At 41.6% G+C, this 26,158-nt stretch overlaps 1 protein-coding gene across 3 annotated transcripts in view; it reads right to left on the bottom strand.

Annotated features, from left to right (window-relative positions):
* MAPKAP1 (MAPK associated protein 1) overlaps positions 1-26,158 on the bottom strand; it is a 107,360-nt gene that overhangs the window by 38,682 nt on the left and 42,520 nt on the right. For all 3 annotated transcript variants that reach the window (XM_055719898.1, XM_055719895.1, XM_055719896.1), the window contains exons 5-7: positions 22,870-23,042; positions 16,976-17,152; positions 8,421-8,530 (exon numbers count right to left, since the gene is read on the bottom strand). In XM_055719898.1, coding sequence (XP_055575873.1) covers positions 8,421-8,530; positions 16,976-17,152; positions 22,870-23,042 — 460 coding nt within the window. The remainder of the gene's footprint in view (positions 1-8,420; positions 8,531-16,975; positions 17,153-22,869; positions 23,043-26,158) is intronic.

Raw genomic sequence — 26,158 nt, 5'->3', positions numbered from 1 at the left:
GCTTCCATCTCCTTAAGAGTCAGAGCAAACATATGCATCGCCTACTCTAACATATTTACTTTTAAATTTAAACTCCTCAGTTACCATCATTCAGTGACAGTATCAAACGTTAATGACAGTTTATTCTAATTGTGGTTCATCTCTTAAAAATGCTTTAATCACAGGCCTGTGGTTTTAAACAGTTTATCTTCCTAAGCCTCCTTTTTTAATGTATATAAATAAATACAGGTATATATGCAATACAAATACATCCCTCCCCGTCTTTCCAGCCCTTACCTTCTGTCCCATTCCCCTGCCTGCGAGGTGGGGATGTGGGCACACAGCCCAGGGGGGACACACAGCTCTCCTGGCAGCCGGAGCAGCCACCCAGCCCCAGTCCCGACGTGGCGGTGCCAGCCAGGAGTCCAAGGCCACAGCTAACACGGCCACCTTAACACCCACAGCCCGACAGTTGCCCTCTCCTGTGCTTGCCAACACCTGATCACCCCCAGGGTGAACTGGGAGAGCCGGCGCCATCCCAAAGATGCTCAGAATGAGCATCCTTCCCCTTAACTTTTCCTCGTATTTTACTTTCTCCTGCCATGTGCAACCACCCCCTTGGAGGGGAGAGCCAGCACCCCTGCCTCAAGGGGTGGCTGCAGCTCCAGGTGCCCCGGGGGGACAGGGGCATCCCGCTCTGAGCCAGAGGGGGTCCTGCAGGGCTGGAGATGGGCTCCCCAGCAGGCTCCACACAGGCTCACAGCAAGGTCCCCCAGGGCTCCCTGCAGCCGGGCACAGATTCCTATCCTCTGACGAAAGAAAAACATGTCCTGATGGACAATAACGGGAACATTTTCCATTCATGCCAACAGTAATCTCAAGGCAACCAGCATGTAAGAGTCCAAGTAGTTTACTCTCTTTAGGAACTTACAAAAGCTATACTCTGTTTTGGGATTAGGGATATTTGTAAAAGTCACAGTGTTATACTTTTCTAAAGACCTGATTTTCAGTAATTCAGAAATTAAAACCGGAGATGTGTACATGGTAGGAAGCAGATTCTGGGTTCAAAGTCTAAGGTGTCATCTCTGCACATGCAGAGACCCCTGGCCCTCATTCCAGATACCGGATTCACTGAGGACCCTACGGAAATATATCTGCCGCCACAACTCAGGGTGACCTGCTCCACAGAGGGAGCAAACCTGTGTGTTATAGATGGCTCAGGTCCTGCGCACCCACCGCCAGTCTCCCCCACCCGCAGCCCCCACCACGCTCCCAGTGCCACTGGCCACGGGGACACGGAGCCGCCGTGCCCCCTCCCGGCACCACAGCAGCACCAGCTCCTTTTGCACCTGCGGCAGGCAGGAGCTGGACAAATCATACGGCACCACCGCAGCAGGACCAAGTATTTACAAACAGAACTGCTGAGATACTCCAGGAACAGGAGAATCGTGGGACAGGTTTAAACGAAAACCTTCGGCACGATGGCATCCGCGCCATTTCCCCCGGGCCTGGCAGGGTGCCAGGCAGTAAGTGGTGTTTCACACAAATGGGATCTTCACATTGCTGGTTTTGCTTATGCCCCATCTAAGTTTTGAATAAAACGTGGTTATGAATAGTTTTGGGTGCATGTTTAAGACAAGAAATTTGATGTTAACAGCGGTGCTGAGACCTCTATGTTCAAAAGTGAATTTCCAAAGAGAACTCCGAGCTCCCTTCCCGAGCTGCTTTCTGTGGAGGACCAGCCTCACGCAGCATCTTTATTTGGAGCTTCTGCTCTCCAAGTTCTGCAGGATAACTTAACAGCTCTGTGTGAACAAATCTGAAACACAGGAATAATAAACCATTACAAAAGATGATTTTGTAGTAGATTGTGCTCTGAGTTAGCTGGTGATAGAACACATTATTTTAAGTGGCCTTTGCAGCCACAATTAGTTTGATTCTGTTGTAGAGACTAAAATATGACATGGAGACTTTTATTTTTATTTCCTATCTCAGTTTCTTGAATTTTTCTCTTTCCTTATTATTCAGCTTCCCGTGGCAGTGAGATAATACACTTATCCAGACTAGTAAGATTATTTTAGACTATTTTTGGTCACTTTACACATTTTAAAGAATGAAAAAAGCACTAGTTGACAGCTGTTAGGGACTTGAATGTTATTGTAAAGCAGCTGTTTTCATTTATAGAAAAAGTATTAGTCTTTCTCCAAACCGAACAGAATACGAAGTTAATAACTCTCACCCTAACCTACGGAAAATACAGGTCATGTCTGTGAAATGTTGGCAGAAGGTATTGTTTATAACAATTAAACTTGTATAGCATTTTGTTCTTAAAAGGACTGAGCATTTCTGCTTCAGGGATGTTTGCAGTTTGAAGCAGCTATTAAATAATAATCAGTAGCATGTTCACCCTGCAAAGAATTTCTGCTTAAAACCAGACAAGATTAATCAGACAAGGCTTCTCTGTTCACAAGAAATTTCAAATGAAGAGAGGCTGACATGGACCAGAAACAGGCAGGATGATTCTAACATTTCAGCATTTTACATGGTTTAGTTGTGTCTCTCATTTCCTTCTAAGAACATTCAGTTTTTATATACTGACATCAATGCTTAATTTGTTTGAAAACAAAGCCTTGGTACACATTCTCTCTGCGTTCTTATTTACTTTACATTAGTATTTATAGTCCATTCAGTCAAGGTCTGGAGGAAAAGGCAACTGGCATCCCAGAGAATATGTTTGTTGAAAAGCAAAAGGAATGAGACAGCTCAAAGGAGGGAAGAGTTTCAAGTGTACATATAGCTCCTGCACATACTTAATTTGAGAATCACCATGGCATCAAGATACACAAAGTATCAAGAATGAAGTCATCATCTTTCTTATGTTCTTAAAGTCATAAGCCATGCAAATATATTTTATAGGAAATATTGAATGCAGGCTTCAGTGCAGATATAAAAAGCCTGATAAGATCTACTTGCCTACTGCACACTGTGGGATGCTGTCAGACCCAGTCTCAGCTGTGCTGCAGTATCTGAACATAAGGGGCTCTGCATTTTGCCTTGCAAAAAATGTGGTTTCCTTGGTCCAGCTGAGAGCATTCCTAAAATGTAAGATTTAAAATGTACGTCTACCATCACCTAAATTCCTAGGCTAACCGGGTAACACAGACGTATTGGTAAAACACCAGCAGAAATACACACCAGATTGACTGTGTAGGAAAATTGTTAAGTAGTAAAGCAAATCCAGTCATCATATTGATAATGGTTTCACAGTTATGTAACATGATCTGTACGACCTACAAAACTTCCTCTGCAAAGCATGAGTGTGGGATTTTAAAAGCATGCCTAGTATCTACCTTTTTTAGAAGTTAATATTAATTGATTTCCAGGGAGCAGACTTATACCAAGTACTAGAACGCCCAAATCTCACCTTCTAAGAAGGCTTTTTAAGACTCTGTTATTGTATCTGTCCAAAATACAGACAGGACCATATCTGACATTTTCACTGATAAATTCAGGAAGAACGAGAAGTTCTCACGCTCACAATTTCAAGCATATGATTCCCTTTTTGTAGCTCTGCTGTATCGCAGACCAATTTTATATTTAAACCATGAGCTGCTGGAGTGCTCACAATGTTCAAAACCATTCTCTAAAGAGATCAAGACATGGCAAGTTTATACAATGCAATTAAACTATTTATGGATATTGGGGTTCTCCACGGGGCCTTTACCCCTGCACCCCAGCATGGCCTGCCCAGGCCAACGCGATGGGTGCAGCAAGGTCCCTGTGGCACCAAGGGAGCTTTCAGCTTCTGCCTCTTCACCGCTGCGACCTGCCGTGGGTAGGGTACCACCCCTCCTCCTTAGGTTCTTTCTCTCCCATCCTGCCTCTTCTGAGAAAACTCTTGCGTGAGACATGTCTCCCAGCCTCCCTCAAGGTGGTCCACTGCTGGATTAGACCAGCCTCCTCTGGGAGCTCATTCCACAACCAACAGTGTTTTATTTCCAGCTCTTGCGTAAAATATGCATCTGCAATACATGCTGCTGAGCATGCAATAGGCTAAACAAATTGATGATAAAGTATTCTACTTAGTTATTTTTCATTACCATAAGAAAACATCAATTACATTTTCTATTTTATGAGTGTACACAAGGGAATCCATTACAGTAACAGAGAGGTTATATGACTGTTTTTCCTGCTTCTTTCCTAAGCAAAAAGAACAGTTAGTTTTTCAAAAGACAATGAAACCAGCCCAGAGAAAAGGAAGGCACACCAGCATATCTGCATAGACAGTTCCTATCCTGATTTATCCAGCCCGACTCCAGCTAATTAAACATCTGCCTCAACAATTTCCTCTGCAGATTTATCTTCTCCAGTATGTAGCACTGACTGGTTGTTACAGGCTTTTCCCTAACTTGCAGCCATTCCCATGCATTTCTTCCAGTTGGCGATTTGGGCACGTGGCAAGAGATGATACAGTATTCCCATTAACCCCCTGCTGCTGCCTGTTGTGGGACAGGTCACCGGGCTCCCAAAGCACTGCTTCACTACAACCGTGTCCTCTACTAAATGACTTAAGGGCCGTGGATCTCTCAGCTGTAACACATACAGGTTATTTTACCACCTGCATTTCCTGTTGATTGACTCGAAAAATTATTATTTAAAAACAGTCAGTGCTCATGCATCTAAGGCAAAAGCCTTGTGACACTAAGAAAGGAAAGCTGCAAGGAATGTAGTTTGAATAGTTTGCAATAATTTTACCTAACATAATACCTAAATAGAGCTAGGCACAATCAGAATAGTGCTTCCATTTTTTTCATGCTGCTTTCTATGAAACAAAGGTTTTACCCCACTTCTACCTCCTTCTAATGAGCTATGTCTCCCTGCAACAAATAATCTCTGGCTTGAAGTTAAATTGCAGTCAAAAGCCTTTATTCAGCTTTCGTCTTTTCAAAAAAAGGCATTTTGAAATAAACACACTGATATTTTTTGCAGACATGGTTCACACTACAGCTACATGAATGCCGGTGCACGCGCTGGAACAACACGCAGAAACCTCGGCTCTGCGTGACCCTTCGCCTAGGGGAATGTTCTGTGTCGTTATCAGCCCGGTGCTCCAAGGCAGGCAAGGGCTGGCAGCTGCAAGGATGGCAACAGCACTTTTAAACAAAATTAAAAAATAGAGAAGCTCAGAAGGTCACTGACTCAGAGGTGGCTGAAGCATATGGATTTTCAGGAACTTGTGGCTCAATTGTTTGTTGGAAAACCTACCTGTAAGCTGCAGACTACCGTCTGAATAAAATAAATAGGGAAAATCGGTCTAGTATTTTAGCCCTGGTCATGCTGGAATATACCCTTCCTGACTAGACAAGAGAAACTCTTCAATTTCTTCTTCACCCAAAAAAGCCAACCAAGATCTGTGTTTTCTTAGAAACACAGGACCAAGTTGAAAAATGTCATGTAAGTCAGCAGTGAAAATCGGTCAGAGAGCAACTTCTTACACAAGTACTTGAAATCAGCATCAGCTGTAAACATAATAAATTCATTCATCCTGTGAAGGCTGGTCTGGAGGCATGTTGAGCATGGGCAGAAAAGTTCATGGGCATTTATATTTTATGAAACTGTTACAAAAGCTTTAAATAAACATATTACATCTATTTTTGGTTATCACTTTCTAAAAATCAGAACAATCAACTTAAAAGGAAGCATTGCTTAATAAGAAGAAATGCTTTTCCTAAATTATGTCTTATCTTTTATGCAGAACTTTGACATCCTAATCCACTGCTTAATAATGACTTGAACTACAACGGCATGGGACCGTATAATAGTCTGATCTTAAATCCATTTATCTGTGCATCTCCCAGTGAAAGTAAGAGGCATATCCACTCCAAATAGGAAGAATCGGGTGGCAGATGAAGAATGATGGCAATATCCTCCTGCTCCTGCTCTGGCCTAGCCGTGCCCACTGTGGTGGCATCCCAGGTTGAAGCACCCGTCAGCCTCGGCGGCATTTCACCGCTAGCGGCAGTGGAAGGGCTCGGGGAAAGGTCTGGGATCCCCAGGGCAGGGCAGGCAAGAGGAACCCTCTGTGCAGACGGCTGCAATTTCTGCTTTTTTAAAGATGACTGGCAAGACCCTCTGAAGACCCCCACCCCACCGAAGTACACTGACTGATGAATCACAGTTTTGGGTAAGGGAAATAACTGGGAATAAGGGAAGTTTTGGATAAGGGAATATAATTTTAATGAAAAAGTTTAAGTGATTTACCAATTTAATACATAAATACCTAACCTGAGAAGTCCCTTCACCCACATGGCAGTATGACATGACAATTTCAATAATGCATTATGAGTGCTCACCAACAGTTAAAAAATAAAACAAACAAAATTTCATTTATGAAATTCAGTAATATGGGAATTAAAGTAGAAACCTTTCCCTAGAGTGATTGCTCTTCCTGCAGTGACTCCAACTCATGAAGTTTACAGCCGCAGGTCCTGATTCTGGACCTATCTATACACAAGCTCAACTGAAATCTGCAACACCGACTATTTCAAGCAACCCAATTACATGTTCAGAAGTAAATACGCCTATAAGTAACCACGAGGTTTTTAGTTGGGACTTCTACCATGGTTATATCCACAGCAGGGATGATGGTCATATCTCAAAGGGGTGAGATGTCTCACGGATAATTTATTAAAAGTAAATTTAAATGATTTCTTGTATAATTAAAACCCTCCAAAACGATACACACATGCTTATATACCCTCTTACTGCAAAGCTTTCTCAGCAGGAGGGCCAGGACAGTAGAAATAAATATATTAGTTGAAGGAATAAGTGACAGGTCCATGCCGTTTCTAAGCTACTGAGCAAAAATAACAAAATAAAAGCAAAACCAAATTTCAAATGGGTGAAAGAGTAAAACATCTGTTACACAAGGGAGGAAAGTAGTTTAAAGACTGAGCTAAGTGAATCCTTTAGCCACCTCCCTTCAGGGAAGAGAAATCTGACCCCAGGAAACAAATAAAAGTCACCCAAAAAGTGAACAAAAGAGGTGTTTGAAAAAAACAGAACACCATTCATCGCAGCTAACGACTTGTTCATTATGAGTGATGATGGATAAAGACTTCTCACGCTGAGATGAAATCAAGATTTATATGCATTGTTTCCTCTCCCAACTTGTGGGAAGATCATCATCATTTAATTCTATCTCTGCGGCCAGTGATGGGCATCCAGAGAGCTGGTTATCAAACGGCGCAGTCAGCTGGCAAAAGCTGAAACGTGCAGTTGGCACATCTGGACGGAGCCGCCACAGCCGAGGGTGAACAATGACTCCTGGCCAGCAGCCAAATTGCTGCAGACGCTGGCGGGTCTCATCTACAACCACCCCTACCAGCATCTCTCTCTTTCCTTCCCACCCCCCCCCCTTTTTTTTTTTTTTACGAGAATCAGATTTTCATTGCTTCATTCAATTGCTCTCCTCTGCCATTTTTTACAGCTCTTATCGTTCCCTTGGAATATGGCCTTGAGACAGCTCATCCGTGTCCTTCACTGTGTTCTCTCTTCTAACTTTTATTAAAACTTCAGCTCTCATCTGAAGATAGCTAATTAAATCCATGACAGATTATACACTCGTTTAAAAACCACACTGAACTACTTTTTCTAAAGAGAACAGGGTTTATTTTCTTTTCCCATAGTTAAAACTAAACGTATATAAGGAGGTTTCATTCATTTACAAAGACAAGATCCTTATCTCTACCTTGTATATAGATAGGTTTATATTAAAGTTCCTTTGCTGTGTGACAAGACTCGGTGCAATTTCTCAACATAATTATTTCTTGTAAGGCTGAGAGATCTTTCCAGCAACACTTTTGAAATATATACACTAACATATATGTGAATGCCCATTTACACCCTGGAAAAGCATTGCTCTAAAATATAAATTCAAGTACTGTAAATTTTCTTTTTTAAATTTTGATATGTCTTAACTATAACAGTACTATTTGACAACATTGCAGAAAGTAAATTTTTCTTTTTCTCTACAAGTAGCGATGAACCCTTTAAATTATTTAAAAATCATACTAAGCATCATTTTCTTATATAAATCAAAAGTATTCAAATTCTGTGAAGGACTGGCCTTACTGTACTTCCACCCATCATCTCAAATTACCACTACTGGACTTGAATGCAAATGGCTCTGTTATCATAAATAAATATTTGCAGTAATGGATATACTGCTCTGCAGCAAACATTACGCAGCTCCTCCCCTGCCTGCTTTTTGCCAGTATCTAGAACACAAACCTGCACACGGAACTGCTTTTGAGTGGTACTGAAGATCACAATACCTACTGAAAAAAACCCGAGCATCTTCCAAAACAGTTAAAAAGAGATATAAAATATGCTCATGGAAAAACACCCTACCCTCTAGAAAATACGATAAAATAACCCACCTGAGCCTCTCTGTGATCCCTTCCTTCTCTTTAAGGCCTTTTGTAAGATATCCTTCATGGTGACCTTCATACTGTCCACCTGAATAAGTGAGAATCCATGAGCAGCATTTCTGCAAGACAGATGCACATGCATTTTTACAACACAATCATCAGCAGGCAGCTCACTGCAATTGTCGTTAGTTTCAAGCAAAGGACCTGTTAGGCCCACCAATTAACAAAGTTGTGCTATAAAAGTAAGTTAAAAGGAGAAACTGAGCAAACTCCCTTAGAAAGGCAGAGACGAAAATGGAGAAAATGGATTGAGATTCAAGGTGTGCAAGGATTCTCCTAATTTATCTTGATTTTTGATCAATTTGTGTTCATCATTAAAAAAGAAAAATGAGCAAATGTACCTGCAGAGCTCCTCAACTACTCATTATTAAGTATCTGCTAGGCATTTCACAGTGCATACAAGAGAAACAGTTTGCAATGTCATTTTCATACATGTCCCGATGGCAGATGTAACAAATCATTAAGCAGAAGTGGAAGAACAACACTCAGAGAAATAACAGCAGCTTTTCAGCACTATTAACAGATAGCATTATTTCAAACGTAAGTAACGTGCTTTCTTTGGACAGGTTTTTGTGAACGTCGTGGCAGAGTCTCACGGCGAGGTTCCCGGCAGCTGCCCCCAGGAGAGCCCGCACCAGGGGCAACACTGCACACAGCACGGGGACGGTTATGGGAGACACCACCAGCCAAATATTGAGAGTGGCATCACGGGGGAAGCAGAGAAGGTGACAGTGTAACAGAAGAGATACTGGATTAATATATCAGTAAATTTTGCCCCTTAGACCTTGCAGTCAATCTCTGCTCATGTCAGTAGATGTCACTGCAGACAGTTAGCACAGAAACCTGAGAGCTGCTGGGCACCCACAGCGAGAGACTTGCACTGCACGGAAAAAACGGGTTTGCAAAGCTGTTTAGACAGGAGGAGGAGCTTTGTATCTGGCAACTAGGAATTTTAATCAGGGAGTAGAGCTCTATGTGAATATCACAACTGGAATATTTTGAAAAGCATCTGGCAGTCAGAAGCAATCCAAGCAACGCAATTACATCATTAAAAACAAGACCGCATTACGGGTCTCCTCCAGACACAAACGCTGGGAATACAAGTCTGAGCTCAGATCACTTCAGATGTGGCACCCCTAGCCACACCGTGACACAGCCCAGGTGAATACATGACACCTTCAAGCCCTCACCACGCAGGAACACTTACTCCTGGCCACAGTGCAGACACGGCGGCCAGTGACCCCCCCCCCCCCGCCTGGGCATGTGCTGGCTACCTGCTTGCTGTCCTGCAGCTCACTCACTCGTGCTCTTCTCGTGGCTGCCAGAACAGCAAGTGCACGCTGTCCCCTTCTACCCTGCTCACAGCACACCGCTACCTTATTTACGCCAGTTAAGCTTTGCAACTCAACCTCATCTGCCGGGAGTGGCTGGGACAGGCCAAAGACACAGTCAAGAAATCTATGATGGGTGCTCAGTTATGCATTATGAAAAATGAACTCGCCTGCTACGCTGTAAGGAGCGCACCAGATGGGGCTGATCTCAGAGCACCCCCCCACTCCTCAGGCAGCTCAGCGCCAGGCTCCTCACCTCGTGGCACAGTCCCACTGGTGTACAGCAGTGTTTCCTTCCCATCAGTTGTGAGTTAGACTCATCTGAATTTCATTCTCAATTCCCTTTGTTCCTGGCAAAAATGAAACTGCCTAAAAGCCCAAATTTATGTTCTCTAGACCATTTATTATTTATAACTCTATCTGACTCGTCTCCAAACCAAATATTCCCAACCTTTTCATGCATCTACTTTTTCCCCGCTGTATTTCTGCCACGTGTTTCATACAGAACGAGAACTGAGCCCACTGCTCCACATGAGGGAGTAGCATCCATGTCTGCAGTGGTGAGATTGCCATCCTCGGTACAGCCCAAGGATTCAGGGGGTTTGACTAATGCCATACAGTGAGCAGAGACCTTCCTAAACCCTTTACTGGTGAGCAAATCTTCCCCTAAGCTGCTGCGGAGCCCTGCAATATGCACGAGCACTGCACAACGTCTTTCTTCTGCTCAGCAGCTTCCTGGTTGTTCATCTCGCTTCCCAAAGCCATTACAGCTCCAGTCCAAACTGATCCACCAAGCTAAACTTACTGGGTTTTTTAAAAGTAAAAAGCCTCTTATACAAGTATATATATAGTTATACTATAACTATGAAAAGGAAACTACCTTTGTGCTTTTATTTAAATTACATGATATTTGTCAATGAAGTGCTACAAGAAAAGCCTTGCATGCTGGACCCAACCATCAGAACACTGACTCAAAAGATATCTGGCGCCTTCAGGTAGTGAATAAAATGCTCTGCAATGCAGAAAGAAGGTTTCCAGAGAGCTGCAACCGAAATACAGGAAAATAAACTCCAATATGCAGGAAGAAAAAAAGAAATGCCAACCGGCAAAGGCGAAGAAAGTCTTCCAAAACCTTCTCTGGCCAAAACGACTGGAGTCACAGCTTTACTTTTTCCCTTTAGTACAAAATGTTTCTCAAATGTGTTTTCCCCCAAAACACAGTGGGCGCTGCAGCCCACCCCATGGATCTGCCCCACGGGGACATGAACCAGGCACGGCCGACCCAGCTCGGGGCTGCTTGCGGCAACATGCATCTGGAGCCTCCTGAAAAATGGAAGACTGTCTTTCGATTCCTGACACTTCAGCAGCTAAAAAGCACATGCTGCTGTTGATCCCGCTCATTTCAGGCCATCCTGACTTGGTCGATTCTTTCTATTGAGCAGCTGGCCTGAGAACTGTCAGACTAATTTCCCTGACACTCTATAACTAACTCATGCCTGAGCCACGGCCATTCTTTGCCTCAGAGCTGGATCTCATCCCAGAACAATCTTTAAAAGTTTATTTCACTGATCAAAGCAAAATAAGAAAAACCTCTGTGTTCTACTATATTTAGTGTGCTATCCCGTAAGTGAGACTTTGGCAAGAGCAGTGAAATGTAAAGCGCACCCCGCATTTGTAAACTTTTGGATTATTTGCTCTGGAAGGGAGCCAGGGGGTCTGAAGTGCCCGTCCCAGCTCCGGCGCACGGTTCTCCCCCTCCCCTGCTCTGGCTCATGAAGCGTGCAGTGTTGTCCTTCCCTAACAATACACCGAAGAACCTCCATCATGACATTTTAGCACTCAGTAAAGCCAGAAACCAGAGCTGAGGGTGGATTTAAGCCCAGACCAAAGACCCTGCCATCATCTTGGGGTCAGGCCAGCGTGTCAGAGCACATTTCCAGTGCCGCAGCGATGGAGAAGCCCTGCGCCGTGCCTGGTGTGCCGGAGCGCGAGCAAACAGGCAGGGAGGCTCGGAGCCACCCTCCGCACTGCATCGCCTGAAACACCATCAATCTACTGCAACCTGCCTTTATGTGAAAATAGCACAGTGAGGCTCTTCTGGAAGAAATACATACCCCACCTCACCTTGCCAGCTTCCCAGTTATGCTCTGCATTGATAATGTTGCATGAACTGTCCTCGCTCAACCTAATTCCAGCATATCCTTAATTACGATTATAAATTACATGTTTTAGCTTACTCTGCTAACGTGCGATACCTTTATTTTAAGTCAACACACTAGAAAACGGGATGGACAAGCAGATGCTATTCAATCAATTAAAACTGCTCCTTACAAATTGGAAGCCAAAGAAATTCCTTAGCTTGTGTTTTCTGTCATTTTGCAAAAACATACCTGGGTGACAAGGTTAAATCAAGCAAAGGAAATCCCTGGCACTTATCATCCACAGGCATTACTGATAAATTGTGCAGTGGAGGAATAAAGGATTACCTTCTGTATTTTTTCATTACACTTTTCTTTTGTTACAGAATACATAAATCCATTGTGGCACAATGTAATATGTATCATCGTGCTACACCTGTGGACGTTTCATAACGGCTGCCATGTCTGTGCAGTCAGGAATGATAAGTGAACCACCCGTGAATGTTAATGATAGTGATCATTCTGCGGTAACTTGGCTTTCCATCTTCTTTTACAGCCTCAGCGCTGGAGCCAGGGTGGCAAGGTTCAGAAGAGGAAAAAGAAAACAACAGAAGAGGCAAGAGCTTCGGCGGGCTGACGCCAGGGTGTTGCCTGAAGGGTAACGGTGCTCAGAGGCAGCATGGAAACAGGCAGTGTCCTCTCCAGGGGCTCCATTTGCGAAGCAAAATAAAACCTCAACACTTAAAGGACAAAAGGCTTCTGTTCTGAACGAGAAACAAACTTTCCCAAAACCTGCCTTTCCAATCTGGAGCAATTTTAATTTTTAGGTGCTTTTTTTTTTTTTTTTTTAGCACTGAAGTGGAATTTATAGCACTTAAAGCTCACTGCAAAAAATGGTTGGCATGGTTGAAAGTGTCTGTGAATGACTAAAAACGATTTCCACTTGATCAGCACAAAGTCAAAGTTAAGATTAAAAATCCCAGTTGATGCAATGTACTTAACTTAAGCTGGGTAATTTTTAAGATAAACTGCACAGTGACACAAACCAGAATAACTATGCCAGCCACAATTTTTATTCTGAGTCTAAATGATCTTGCTTTTGTGCATCTCAGGTTAGCCTGGGATAAATCTGTGCTCTGTTGGCTCTGTTCTGACACTACTATAAGCTATCATTAGACATCCAACAAGTCGGCTTCCTGCTCTGCCACCTCCTTGGGGTCCTGCCTCTCCCTACTCACTATCCTGGGAGCCTCGCTTCTTCACTTTGGCATCTATATTAACTTTCTTAAATTTGCGGTTTATGAAAATTCTAAAATATACTTTGCAGATCACCTGCACCCACGTTAACAGGCCTTTTGTGTAGTGCTCCATAAAAAAAACACATTTCAAAGCTTTGAATTGCATTTGTAAGTGTATGGTGAAAGCCTGATACTTTAAAAATGTTTCAAACCTCGATCTATCAGGTATAGCAGAGGTGTGGCTTTGAAAAATACATATATAACAGTCAAAGCAATGTAAACATAGTATCAAAACAGAAAAGAATTGCTACAGGGCACAGAAACTGTATGCCAAATTTCATCTGTGTGCCAACTGGCAGCTGAGCTACAACTCCTGGAAACACCATTAGATCGAGCATGTCAAGTTGTGATAATAAAATTTCCGAGGGAAAAAAGCCCTAATGATAGTACAGATTTATTTTAAGCTACCTTCGCTCAGAGTCTTTCAGGTATTCCTTCACCATCTCAAGACGTCTGCATTTACATGAATGCAGTGCTTTGTTTGACTCCTCCTGACAAATCATACTCGACATCAAAGAGGGCTGTTTGCAAATGCTGGGTTTGACATTGGACAAAGTACTGCTTTCCACAACAGACATTTTCCAAAAACATAACTCGCTAGACTAATGGGCAGTTAGAAGCCAGAATGACTGCCCTCCGTCTTCTCCTTGTGTAACTTTGCCAGAGTCCTTGGAACTTGCCAAATTCGGTCATGCCTGCTTAGCTTGCTCGACTGATTGTGCCAGAAAAGAAAATAAGACACAGATGTATTTGAGCTCTTTGAGATGCCAGTAAGAGAGACAGCTAATGGCTTCATTTCGACCCTCCCCTACCAGCTGGGCACAGGTGGGGGGATAATGAGGTCCCTCTCCCTAATCAAACTCAATTATTTACTACTCTATATAGCCACAAAGACATTCACATTCAGCTCAGAATATAAAATGCACTGTGGGCTACTTCCAACCACCGCCACTGGGTATTTATAACTAACTCAAGTGGCTAAGAGTTTGCCTTGGCAGGAGTTTAAGTGTATAAAGTTCTGCAAACTGTTTCTGCTCAAACATGTCCTGCTGAAACGGGGTCCCTGGCGAGGTTCCATAACTGTCAGCTCGGAAACTGCACAACATCTGAAAATATATCCAATATGCAGGATGGGTGAGATCTGAAATAAAACACCATGCTTCATCATGAAGCTTCTCAGAAGCATCAACTTTTTTCAACAGTGATTCAATATTAATAAACATTACAACTCACAAGCCTGACACAGCAGCAGCTGAAATACTTCAGCATGAGGAGGGGGGGAGGGCGGGGGGAAAGGATGCAAAATATAAAAACACAATTACATGCACTAGTAGGATGACAGGGAAGGAAGAAGATGTAGAATTTACAACAAATCCCTACAAAAATAAGACAGCACGCACATTTAAACTCACAGAAGTAACAACCTTTTGATCAAGTAATTCTCTATCCTAGAGGACACATTAAAAATTCTAATTTAAATCTAACTGTTTACAGAAAGGTATTTACACAGGAAGTACAAGCAATTTCAAATTAACATGTGGACACAGAAAAAACCCAAACCCTCTCAGAAAAGCACTACTACTTAAGATGCAGTTGTCCTATTTCTAATCAGCAGGACCTCCCAAGTTAGAAGGAAGGTCCTCAGATGAGTACAAATTAAGTTAAATCAATAGACCTCACATTCATTTTGCAGGATTTGCAGCTGGACCTTAATCCTGCTACCAGCACTGGTCAGAGACCTGCTGGCCAGGCCAGGATCCTGCTGAGGTCTCTGTGCTCCAGATGGGAACACTGGTGCCATCTCCTCCAAGCCAACATCCCGAAGCTGAGACCACATCTGTTCATTGCATTTAAATACTAACCCCTATTTATGTACTGAGTACAGGCAACAGGGGTTTAGGAAGGAGGCAGTTGAGAAAGAAAGGGGACTCCTTCCACATTAGAAATCATCAATTTAGACTTGTAATGATACAGACTTCTTAACTGGTCTACCTGCAATAAACATTTGTGATCCTTTTTGATTGCATGGAATTAGAATAGAATTTTCTATGTAACTCCTTGCGTTTTTCTGGGGACACTGAAAATGCGGGATTACCTTGAAGACAAAACACTCATGAAATCACAAAATTTAAAAAAATCAAATCCATGGCAATAGCATTGACTCTGGAGAAATGCACACAAGTGAAAGAGATATTCCCTCTTCCAGATAAAACCTGCAGCATTCCTCAGTCAGGCAGAAGGAACTAAATATTCTGCAATCCCACAGGCGGGAAAGTCGGTTGCCTGGCTCAGCTGTGGGACTGTAACCTGCACAAACCAAGCACGGACCTGTAGCCTGACTGGCAAGGCTGCTTCATTCCCTCCCTCTATCAGCTTCCACACGACTGCACCCAGTTCAGCACAGCTGAATATATTTACCTGGAATAACTTATTTGTAAATACTGTGGACAGAATATTTTCTTTTCTAATGACCTAATGCAGTGGAATACAGAGAATGGGCCTTTGGGAAATACACATGGGATTGCTGAAAATTTCTTTCAGTAGGACGCTTTAGAATGTCGCTACGAAACATAGTACACAATAAAGAACATACAAATGTAATTAAATACATCAGAATTTTTTTTTAAATGTCTGATAATTCAAAACTGGAAGCAGCTGTATGGTTGTGAAATGTCAATAACCAGGAAAACCCTATTTGCATTTTCATTCCAAGAGATCCAAACATGAAATATTTTTCCCAAGTAAGAAGTCATTCATACTGCTAGTATTTTCTTATAGTAATTAAGGCGTTCTTATGGTTTAAAGGATTTTTCACTCACACGTAAAGAAAAATAAAAGTGATCAAGCACAGTATGTACCACTCAAATGCTAATTCACTCATAATGACATAGTAAATTCTTCTTGAGCTACAAACCAGACAGCTTCAAGTTTCAGTGGTCGATGGGGTCTTCCTCTTCAAAATTCTGGGCTTTAGAGTGGTATGTCCAGTCCTATTCTAACTGGCATGCTTATTTACTGTTCATTTCTCTCCTCAATCACTGCGTTGTTATTAATGCACTCTGCAACTATTCGTATTTAAAATTACTTGCTTTTCAGTCCACTAACCAGTCTTAAAATGCAAATCTATGACTTTGTCTATCAGGATTTGAAAGATATATGGAATACCCAAACACCACAAGTACACTTTTTTCCTGCTAAAATTCAATCTGTTTTCCCCAAATAACTGAAAAGTCACTAGAAAGATCAGTTCTTAATACCCGTTGCAAAAGGCTCTGGATATCCAACACGAATGACTTCACAATTCTCTTTCTCTGAAGCTATTATATATGTTATTTATTATTCAGAACATATTTTTCAGAAATAAGCAGCAAGGCTGGAGCAAAATTAAGATTATGAGCTCAAACTCTGTGTAAATTCTGAGTATGTACTAGTGGGAGTGCAGCAGTTCAGTGTTCCCCACTAATCACAGGCAGAGGGGTGTATTTCTTCTTCTGTAGGTTCAGACTTAGGGTGACAGGCTCACCCGAGCTGCCGCCAGCAGCATTCGTTCCCTTTTCCACCTGCCTCAGGACAGATCCCGGGGCAGGGCATCATCTGCAGCCAACCGCAAACACACGCGCCCCCCAAATGTCGCTACACTCTGACAAAGAAAAGTAGAAAAGAAAAAAAAAGACCTGAAGGTGGCATGGACACACGGATGTTTCGCAGTGATGGAGAAAGCGAGCACCCATACTCACATGCGAACAAAGAGCGACTGTTTTGCTGCCAGGCCGGGGGAAGAGTACTTTTCAACCAGCGCCAGAGTGCTGAAGCCAAACTTGTGAATGGGTTCATTGGAATCCAAGGGTGGAAAATCTGTGTCAACCTCACCGTCATCCTCAGCAATATGGAGACAGTAGGCATTGACGTTGTCGCTGAAACAAAGACAGACCAAGTTTACTCAGGGGAAGCTAGATGACCAGTTCAGTTCAGCTGATCAATACCAGTCACTAAAAACCAAATCAGCCAGACATGCCTATTACAGGAGTAATATACTTAAAAGCCACTGATGGCATGTAAATACACATGACTCAACTAAGTCCCCACGTATCTTGCTACCATAAGCACATGGTAATAGAAAAGCCCCCAAAGCCTCAGAGTAAAGCAGTGAGTCTCACTTCACCATTAACTGAACTGAAGCAAAATACTGACAGTGATTAGAATATTCTAAAGTCTACAGAAAGTTTAGGGACTTCTCAAAGTATTTCTCCATTTATGAAAAAGTATTTATTTACATGACCATTACATTTTAGAATAAAAGACAAACAAGCAGTGTCTTTCTATCTTTTCATAAAGCAAGCAATTGTGAAAAAGTTTATTGAACGCAGGCTTGAAAAGCAGAGAATGCTCTCAGGCGCGTAAACAGTATCATAAATGACAGGAAAAGTAAAAAAATCTGTTCAACGCAATAGCAGTGATTAGTAGAAAAGCTACCTTTTTCAAATACCTAAGAAGGCCAGTCACTAAAAGCAGTTCCAAATTAGTATAGACTGACAAGCAGAACTAAATAACACAGAAAGTTTTAAACAGCTACAGCGTGAAGAAAATTTGAAAGAAAAATCTAAGCCTCTTTCTTTCCAGATACAAAAGCCCATAGGGAAATAATATATATACCAAACAATATATATACCAAATCGTATTTTACTAACATTAAAATCTATTTCGGCTGTTAATATTTAAATTATTGACCTACAAATAAGCATTCTTTCTTATTGTAAATCTGCCAGCATCCAGGCATTTTCCACCGCCATGAAGTATAGCTTGAATGTTCACATGGCAGTGTGTTTCTAAACTCTGCAGTTTAAATTTAGAGTTTTAATTGCATGATTGATGCTTAAATTAATTAATTGCAAAGTGTATGCTAATTGTTTAATTGGTCGCTTGATCTATATAGATCATTTTTTGAATTAAATGAGTTGATTTACAAAGTTTATTGATTGGATGTGACAATGAATTATTTCTCTGACTACCTGATTTGCAATTTTCTCAATTAATTCACAAACCTTTGGTTGCAACTGTGCTTTATTGAGAGCGCTTAGTCCAGGTGATCTATACGCACCTTGTCATGACTAAAGACATTTATTATATAAAACAGGTAATAATGATGCATTACTATTAATGTAAACTGTAAATTTGCTAACGAAAAGGTAATCCAGCAATGTTTGTCATATGAATTTTGAAAATTCTGCAATACCATTCAAGAAACTTTCATGAGTCTCTGGACTGTTATGAAGAATGGGAACATCGCTGTAGAATTAATTTTTAACTTCTTCAAGAGTGCTTAAGTAACTTTTAGGGAAACTGGTGAAAGGGAGCGCTGGGAAGAGAATCATTCAGCACACCCTGACCCCCGGAGCAAGCCGGCAGCCAGGAGGCTGTACAGTTCTGCATTGCTGCCAGTCTTTTTAGGAACAAGCTAAACAAAAAAGCTGCAAATAATAGATACAGAGGATCCTGCTTACGCAGTGAGAAATGTCCAGCAGGACTTTCTGGTCCTTCTTTTATTCCACTTACATATCTTAAATCCTATAATGGTTTAGGTGGGAAAAAAAAAATAGGATACTTAAATCCTATAACGGTTTAGGTGGGAAGACCACCCAATTCCAGCCTCCTGTGACAGGCAGGGACACCTTCCACTAGCCCAGGTTGCTCCAAGCCCTGTCCAGCCTGGCTTTGGACACTGCCAGGGATGGGGCACCCACAGCTGCTCCGGGCAACAGTACAGGTGTCTTGCCACCCTCACAGTAAAGAATTTCTTCCTTGTATCTAACTAAACCTACCCTCTTCCAGCTTAAAGCCGTTCCCCCTTGTCCTATTGCAACGGTCCCTATTAGAAAGTCTGTCCCCACCTTTCCTACGAGCCCCTTTAGGCACTGGCAGGCTGCAGTAAGGTTTCCCTGGAGCCTTCTCTTCTCGGCTGAACACCTCTCTCAGCCTGTCCTCATAGCAGAGGTGCTCCCGCCCCTGAGCATCTTCGTGGCCTCCTCTGGGCTTGCTCCAGCAGGGGCATGTCCTTCTCATGTTGAGGGAATACAGACACCAAGCTCCACACGCTCCTTCTGTCCGGTTCAACAGAATTCAAAAGTCACCCCACACCATGAGGCTTCCCAGTCTAAGCAGTCACCCAACGCCTGTCTTCCCACAGCTGTGCTCTCCGCCTCACACCGCTGATTGTCTAACCTATTTGTTTGACAGAATTCTGCAATGTGCGGCCTTGTGTGCACTTAAAGCTCTATACAAGTAACATTAACATTTCCATTTGGTACTTGATGCATTTGCATAATTCTCATTAAAGCCAGAGGAACACATAGACACGCAGGCAACAGAACACATTCGGTGCGGTCTCCAAGCAATCCAAGTGCCAAAAAAAGGTGGTGGTAACAACTTATCTTCCGTCAGTTATACTGAAAATACACAATATTGGTTAAATCTCATAAATTAAAGGGGTTACAGATGTCTTAAACATGGAGTGGGTTTCTGAACATTAACACACAATCTGTTGAAAAAAGCCAGCCCAATGGGTAAAGCTGTTCTGCATTTTGAACTTCCACCAGGGTGAGATCAAAGTCCTGAACCTTAGGCTTCATATCACAAGGTTCAAAGTCTTGAGAATCCCAGTTTGCTATGGACAGGATGTAAAAGTTAGGTATAACTGACAGATGTAATACCATTCTTCACTTCTAAAAATAGGGAGTTTATTTGAATTTTGCATCTTACTATTAATTCATTCCTAGAAAGGGATTTAGTTTATTTTTTGCACGTGGAATCATTACAGCACATCTGTCAGGGGTCGGCAAGAGAATGGTCCACTGGGTTATGACCAAAGTTCATATGTAAGAGGCCAGCAACAGAGCTGCTAACACTGTCAGTGGTTCCTCATATCAAGACACTGAATATAGACAAATGTAATACAATTATAACAAAAAAGGCAGCCTAACTGAATACAAAATGTTCCCAAAGCTGTCAACTAGTACTCACTCTCTTCAGAGTCTCACATCTACCTTTTACGAAAAAGAATCAGGCAGTAATATATTCTTTTCCTAAAGACAGAGGGGTTGCTTCTCTTAATTACAAAGTCTACAACCTCCTCATTATTCTCAAATTGCGTCACTGGTAGGTGTATTTGTTATTCTGCACGCATTGTGTATCACACTTGAAGCATTCTCTATATGTATCTTAGTGCAGTGCTCACAATGATCCTGATTTTTTCTTTTATACTCTAAACCGACTAGATCAGGAACAATAGCAAATGGAGGATGTCCAACCTACACAAGCTCTTTCCTTATTTGGAAATTATGAGAATTAGTTTACAATTAACTCACTCCTTGCTACGGGACTGGCAGTCAGCAATGCTAAAAAAAAGATGATGAAAACATGAGAAATAATTAAGAACTACACAAGAAAACAAACTTCTTGCAACCTTGAGGCTCTGCCCCTTCCTCTGAGCATGTATTTCTCAGTTGCTGCTGTTAGACTGTTCGTGGGAACTCACGCCTCCATTATTAATTTTATTATTTCTGTCCTGAGATTTGATTACATTAGACAGCCTCCTTGGCCATGATCACTCTTTGACACATTATAACATCCTATCCTTCAAGGCAGACAGTGAAATTTACTTCCTCCCACTGCTAACTTTTGCTGTGGGCAAAGATGTTTCATGGAATACCTCTACTCATGGGTGCTGTTCCATTTGAGGTGTGCTGTGCTCCTGAAAAATATACACGTGTCCAAAGATTGACATTAGTGGTGTCTTGCTCGTTAAAAAATAAGCTAGTCATACACAAAGGACACTTACAATATAATGAACAGAAATTAATAACAAATTAATGAAATTAATTAATGAACTGCAAATGAAAAGGCACCATCTGCAAATAATTTTCTATTTCTACTCCAGTGTTAAAGAATGACAACTCAAACCGAAAGTGTTTAGCCTCTGAAACATCTCATATGTCTGCTGAGAAGAGCTAAGGGAAATCCTATATCCAAGGCAACAATACCCACAAAACTGTTTTCAGGAGGGGCTGCTTTTCTGTGTTGCCCTGTATCAGCTGAACAGAAATCAACTAACCCTAAAGCAGGGCAGGTCAAGTGACCTCTCAGCACCTCCCTTTCGCCCTTACAACTGTGCCACAGCAGGAGAGATTACTGTGCCCTCAACACTTCTGAAAAATGCTGAAAGAGCAAACTATACAATCCAGTACCACACCCCAAACTATTAATCAAATATTGCAGGAACAACGAAAAAGTGACAATTGGCTCGTACAGAAAAAAAACAAAACTTTTAACCTTCTTTAGATCAGGAAAGTCACCTGCTAGTATCTGTTACCAATAACTCTACAACAAACTATTTTAAGTTCTTATTTTATGTTCTATGACCCAGCAAAACCTGAAGTATTTTACAGAACTGTTTTAAAACCAAAGTTGCTCAGATGAGTGGCTCTGAAGTACCTGTTTTACGTACCTTATGTCACCTACCATGACAAAGTAACAGCTCTAACTGAACAACACGAGTTCTCCAGCACAGCAAATCAAATCCATTATTTAGTCACAGAAATCTTAGGGGCAGGGTTCTTTCACAATGAAGATGTAAGCAATGACTACGAAAGATACTGAAAAATCCACTGATAACTGATGCTAAGATTTCTGAGGACAAGACAGATGTTCTTTACAGCAAAGAGCCAACATGACTGAGGTCAAAGTCTTGTAGAAATTATAAAATACCACATGACAGAGGTTTTTAAACTAAAGAATGCAATTTTATTCACAATTTCAAAGAAAACTAGTATTTATTTTGTTTTCAGGATCCTTATTTGCACATCTTTATTTTAGTGATATCTCCAGGATGATGGCCTGGAAGGACAAGAACCTTTAGCCCCTATACCTGTCAATTCTTAGAAAACCAGAAATATTTTAACAGGTGTATAATGAGTTAAGGTCAGTATGTCAGCAAAATTACAGCAGAAAGCAAGTAAGTGGTAATGCTGCAGTTCTATGACAGAATTCTGACTAGTTTTTGGCATACTCTCTACGGCTAAAATCTATTCTATGGCTTCAGGACAATACTAACAGTACTTCCACGACACGTGTCACCCAGCACAGCGACTGCCCTCTCCATGAAGCTGTAGGAGAAACTGGTACCGTGCAGACAAACCAGAGCCAGAACCGGGGTACCTTCTCTCAGGACAAACAAGAGGGGGAGTTACAGATGAGTTCTGGATTTATTTGACATCCTTGTGATCTTAGCCATTAAGAACACTACCAAAAAATAGATGGGACATAAAACAAAAAATGCCCCTGTGACACCAGAAAAGATAAGATTTGTATTATTTTCACATAGAGCATTTTGAAATTACAATCCGTTTACAGATCCAGGGTTTCATATGCTTATCGTTAAACAGTACCCAGTAGTTTAATTGAAAAAGAAGTGGATATAGATGCATGTGTAATGCTCAAAAGGAAATACTGATAAATGTGTAGGTGGTTTCTCTAAGATTTATCTATAAAAACATTGACATGGAAATCCATTTTATTATGCAAAAAGGCTGCAGAGGAGAAAATTAGAGATCAAGAGGTAGTAAAGAAAGAACATTACTTCAGTTTTGGTTCCCGTCCCTCACTTGTATATTGCCAGCATATTAGTCCAATCAGGTCATGCACCTTGGCATTTGCTATCGTCACAACTGTCATGGGCTGTAGTTTGTCTTGGCTTGTGTGCAGTGGGAGGTAGACATCAATTTTTTTGGTTGCCGTTGTACCAACATGACCCTGTCGAGAAAATATATTTCATTAGAATGTATTAAAAAAAAAAAGTATGACAGAGCTAATACAAAATCTGGTGCAGATGGAATTCTTTTCAGTAGAAAGATTAAAATACACTGCTACAACTTAAAATTGGAAGAAGCTTGAACGTTTAAATTTCAGTTCTTTCACTGCTGTTTAATGTATCTGTAAAAATGATATGAAATATTTGGCAATGATTTCACAGATTTCCATAAAGTGTCTGAAATTCGCTGCAAGATCCCATGTTCTTGCAGGATGGAAAAAAAAAAAAAGAAGAAAAAAAATAATAAAAGGGTGGGATGGGCTGGAAGAGAGAACTGACAAGCCTACCTGAAGCTTCAAAACCGTTTTCCCATTGGTATTTAACACTAGCATTACCCTTGTTTCAACATTTCTGTTTTCTTCTGTAGTTCTTGCCCACTACTTCCAAAGCTCACTCCCCTCAAGTGCAGAAGTACCGACTTACCGTGCCTCACTGCCTCAGCTGGCACCCCCCTGGTACCCAGGCACAGGCATCTTCCACAGCAGTGCCAAAGCAGCCTGTCTCATCACTAGTTACTCTAGTTCTGCAACATGCCAGATCGCCAATGCTACTTCCTTTTTAACGTTCTAGTTCCCCTCCAGCTTTAGTGTGGGACTCTTCCTCCTCCTTTCCCCTTCACCTTCCCGCCCCCGCTGCCTTGCCAGCAGGAGCCAAAGGAGCTCACACCTGGATGCACAACAGGATAAAACCCAGGGAAACTCTCAGCGTACGTAAAAGGGGAGACTGGAGCTTGGCCAGCACGTTGCCACAGAAAGGAGGAGAAGGAAAAGACCACCACAGCTGGCAGTGAGCTACACATAAACCTAAAGTGGAATCTCACAGATGCCACCGATGCGCAGCTCAGGTCACTGTCTGCCAGCCACGCGGGCCGCTCGCCCAAGGGAAATCAAACCGGGCAACATGACCGGAGCAGAAAGTTGGGCAAAAATGAGCGTCGATCACACGTGGAGGTTAAGATGACATTTAAATGACATAAACCTTAGGCTTGACCTGGGGTTACCAAGAGAAGAGCAAAATCGCACACACAACGGAGCCATCGAACTATTTTGAACTATTTGAAGACAACCAAGGAGGATTAACTAATACTGGGTTTTATTGGAGCTCACCACATTAAAAAAATATCTATTTGGCACTGTGGAGATTAACAATTAAATAAAACATAAAATATGTAGCAACATAAAGATCTGTAATGTTTGCATTACAAGAAAAAATGTTTAATCTACTGCAGGCAGGACCATATTTTTAAACCAGTAATCTTTTAAACAGACAAAAGATTGTATATCCTGATCCCCTCTTCAAAACCACCCCTGACATAACTACGCATCTCTATCTATCTCTATACATATATGGGCCTCAAGAAAGTATTATTCAGATTAATCACTCAGAATTCTAAGTAACAGGATAAAAGGATTCAATACTATACATCTATAATGAGAGTATAAAACGGAGTTAAATGCCATGTGCTGATATCAATATATTGTTAAAAAACATTTGATCCTTCAGTGTGATTATAAATTAAGAGAAATATCAGGAATTTAGAGATTAAAGTTATTCATAATAGCATAGCTAAAAGTATTATTAAAATCTATCCAAATGTAATTAATTTGTTTTTAAAAAAAGCATTTTTATAGTGCAGATGCCTCTCCTTCCCATGTTTTTAAGGTAGGAAGGAATCTGTTTTACTTATTTAAAAGGAAACGTTAAGATTTGTAACAGAATAGGTGACATTCCCTCACCTTGTTTGGATCAGCCTTAACAAGCCTCTGGGTGAGCTAGTGTGCCTGGGACTCGTCCGGTACAGCCAGGCCCGTGAACAAACCTCACCAAGGAAATCATGAACACAACAGAACTACAACTTCTAAAAAAATACAGGTTTGTTTACTTTCTTTCTTCACTTGGTTCCCTACTCACAGGACTTATTTTTAAGTCCTCTTAAAAATCCTAAGGCGGTATCAGGTAATGAATCACCAGTCTGAGAGTCTATCCCTGCCCTTGGCCAAGGTACGGACACGCCTGGGGCTGTGAGCATCACTTACGTTACGGTCATGACTGCAGGTACCAGCCAGAACGGGAGACCTGTGGTTTCAACTATATTTGCATTTGAATGAGTAAACAGCAGTTATCAAGAAAATTAATGTGACTTCTTGGCATGCTAAGTTAGCTACATACTTAAATCCGAAGATGGCAGAACCGTAAGGAATGCTTAGCCCTAATAATGGAAAATCTAAGAAAAATCGACAACCAGATGTGAGAGTCAATGCCAAGGTTACAAGTGATACAGACAGCACAAAGCCAGAGAATGGACAAATGAGCCAAGAACTGTAACTAATACCCAAAAAGATGAGATTATTCCATTAGCCCCTACTACAAGTACAGACTGTTTTATAAGCTCATAATCCAATAAACACATGTATTTATAAAACAAACGCATTCTAAGGACCCTGATCTTATGGCTGTCAGAAATATGACTGTAACTTCCCTCAGTCTACCTTTCCCAGTGCTCCCCTTTCTTCTTTGCCCTACACTGTGCTGTTGCTTTGTGTTTGTTGGTTTTTAAATAAACTTCTCTTTGTTCTTCCTCATCTCTAAACCTCCTCTACCTCCTCCAGTTTATTTGTACCGTCTTGCTTGCCCAAACTCTCTCCATTATCGATATCCCCGTTCTCTTACTCACAAACACTCAGCACGAACATCAAGGTGACAGGTGACTTAAACCAGGGGTTATTCATACACGTATCAGGATTCCAACTGTTCTTTGAGCAAGGGAAGCAACACCACCAGCAGCAGTACTGGCAAATGGCTCAAAAGCATCACTATTATTCTCAAGACCTTTGAAGAGGTGAGTGAATTATTTTTATTAATTAAAAGGGCTGTAAAACAGACTGCCATAAGATATTAGAGAGGCTGAAACCTGAGATTTGGAAGCCAATCAGACTATTAGTAATGAGAACATTCATTGCCACGTTAGGTAGGAAACATTAGTGTGGCCTATTACCACGTGGGTCAAGGCTCAGACTGATCAATCACCAAGTCCAGAGGGTCTGGAGGAAATCTCCAC

The sequence above is a fragment of the Falco cherrug genome, chromosome 9, assembly GCF_023634085.1.
Source record: "Falco cherrug isolate bFalChe1 chromosome 9, bFalChe1.pri, whole genome shotgun sequence".
Lineage (NCBI taxonomy): Eukaryota > Metazoa > Chordata > Aves > Falconiformes > Falconidae > Falco > Falco cherrug.
The sequence above is the reverse complement of the archived record's forward strand: the minus strand, read 5'-3'. Positions and strand labels throughout refer to the sequence as shown.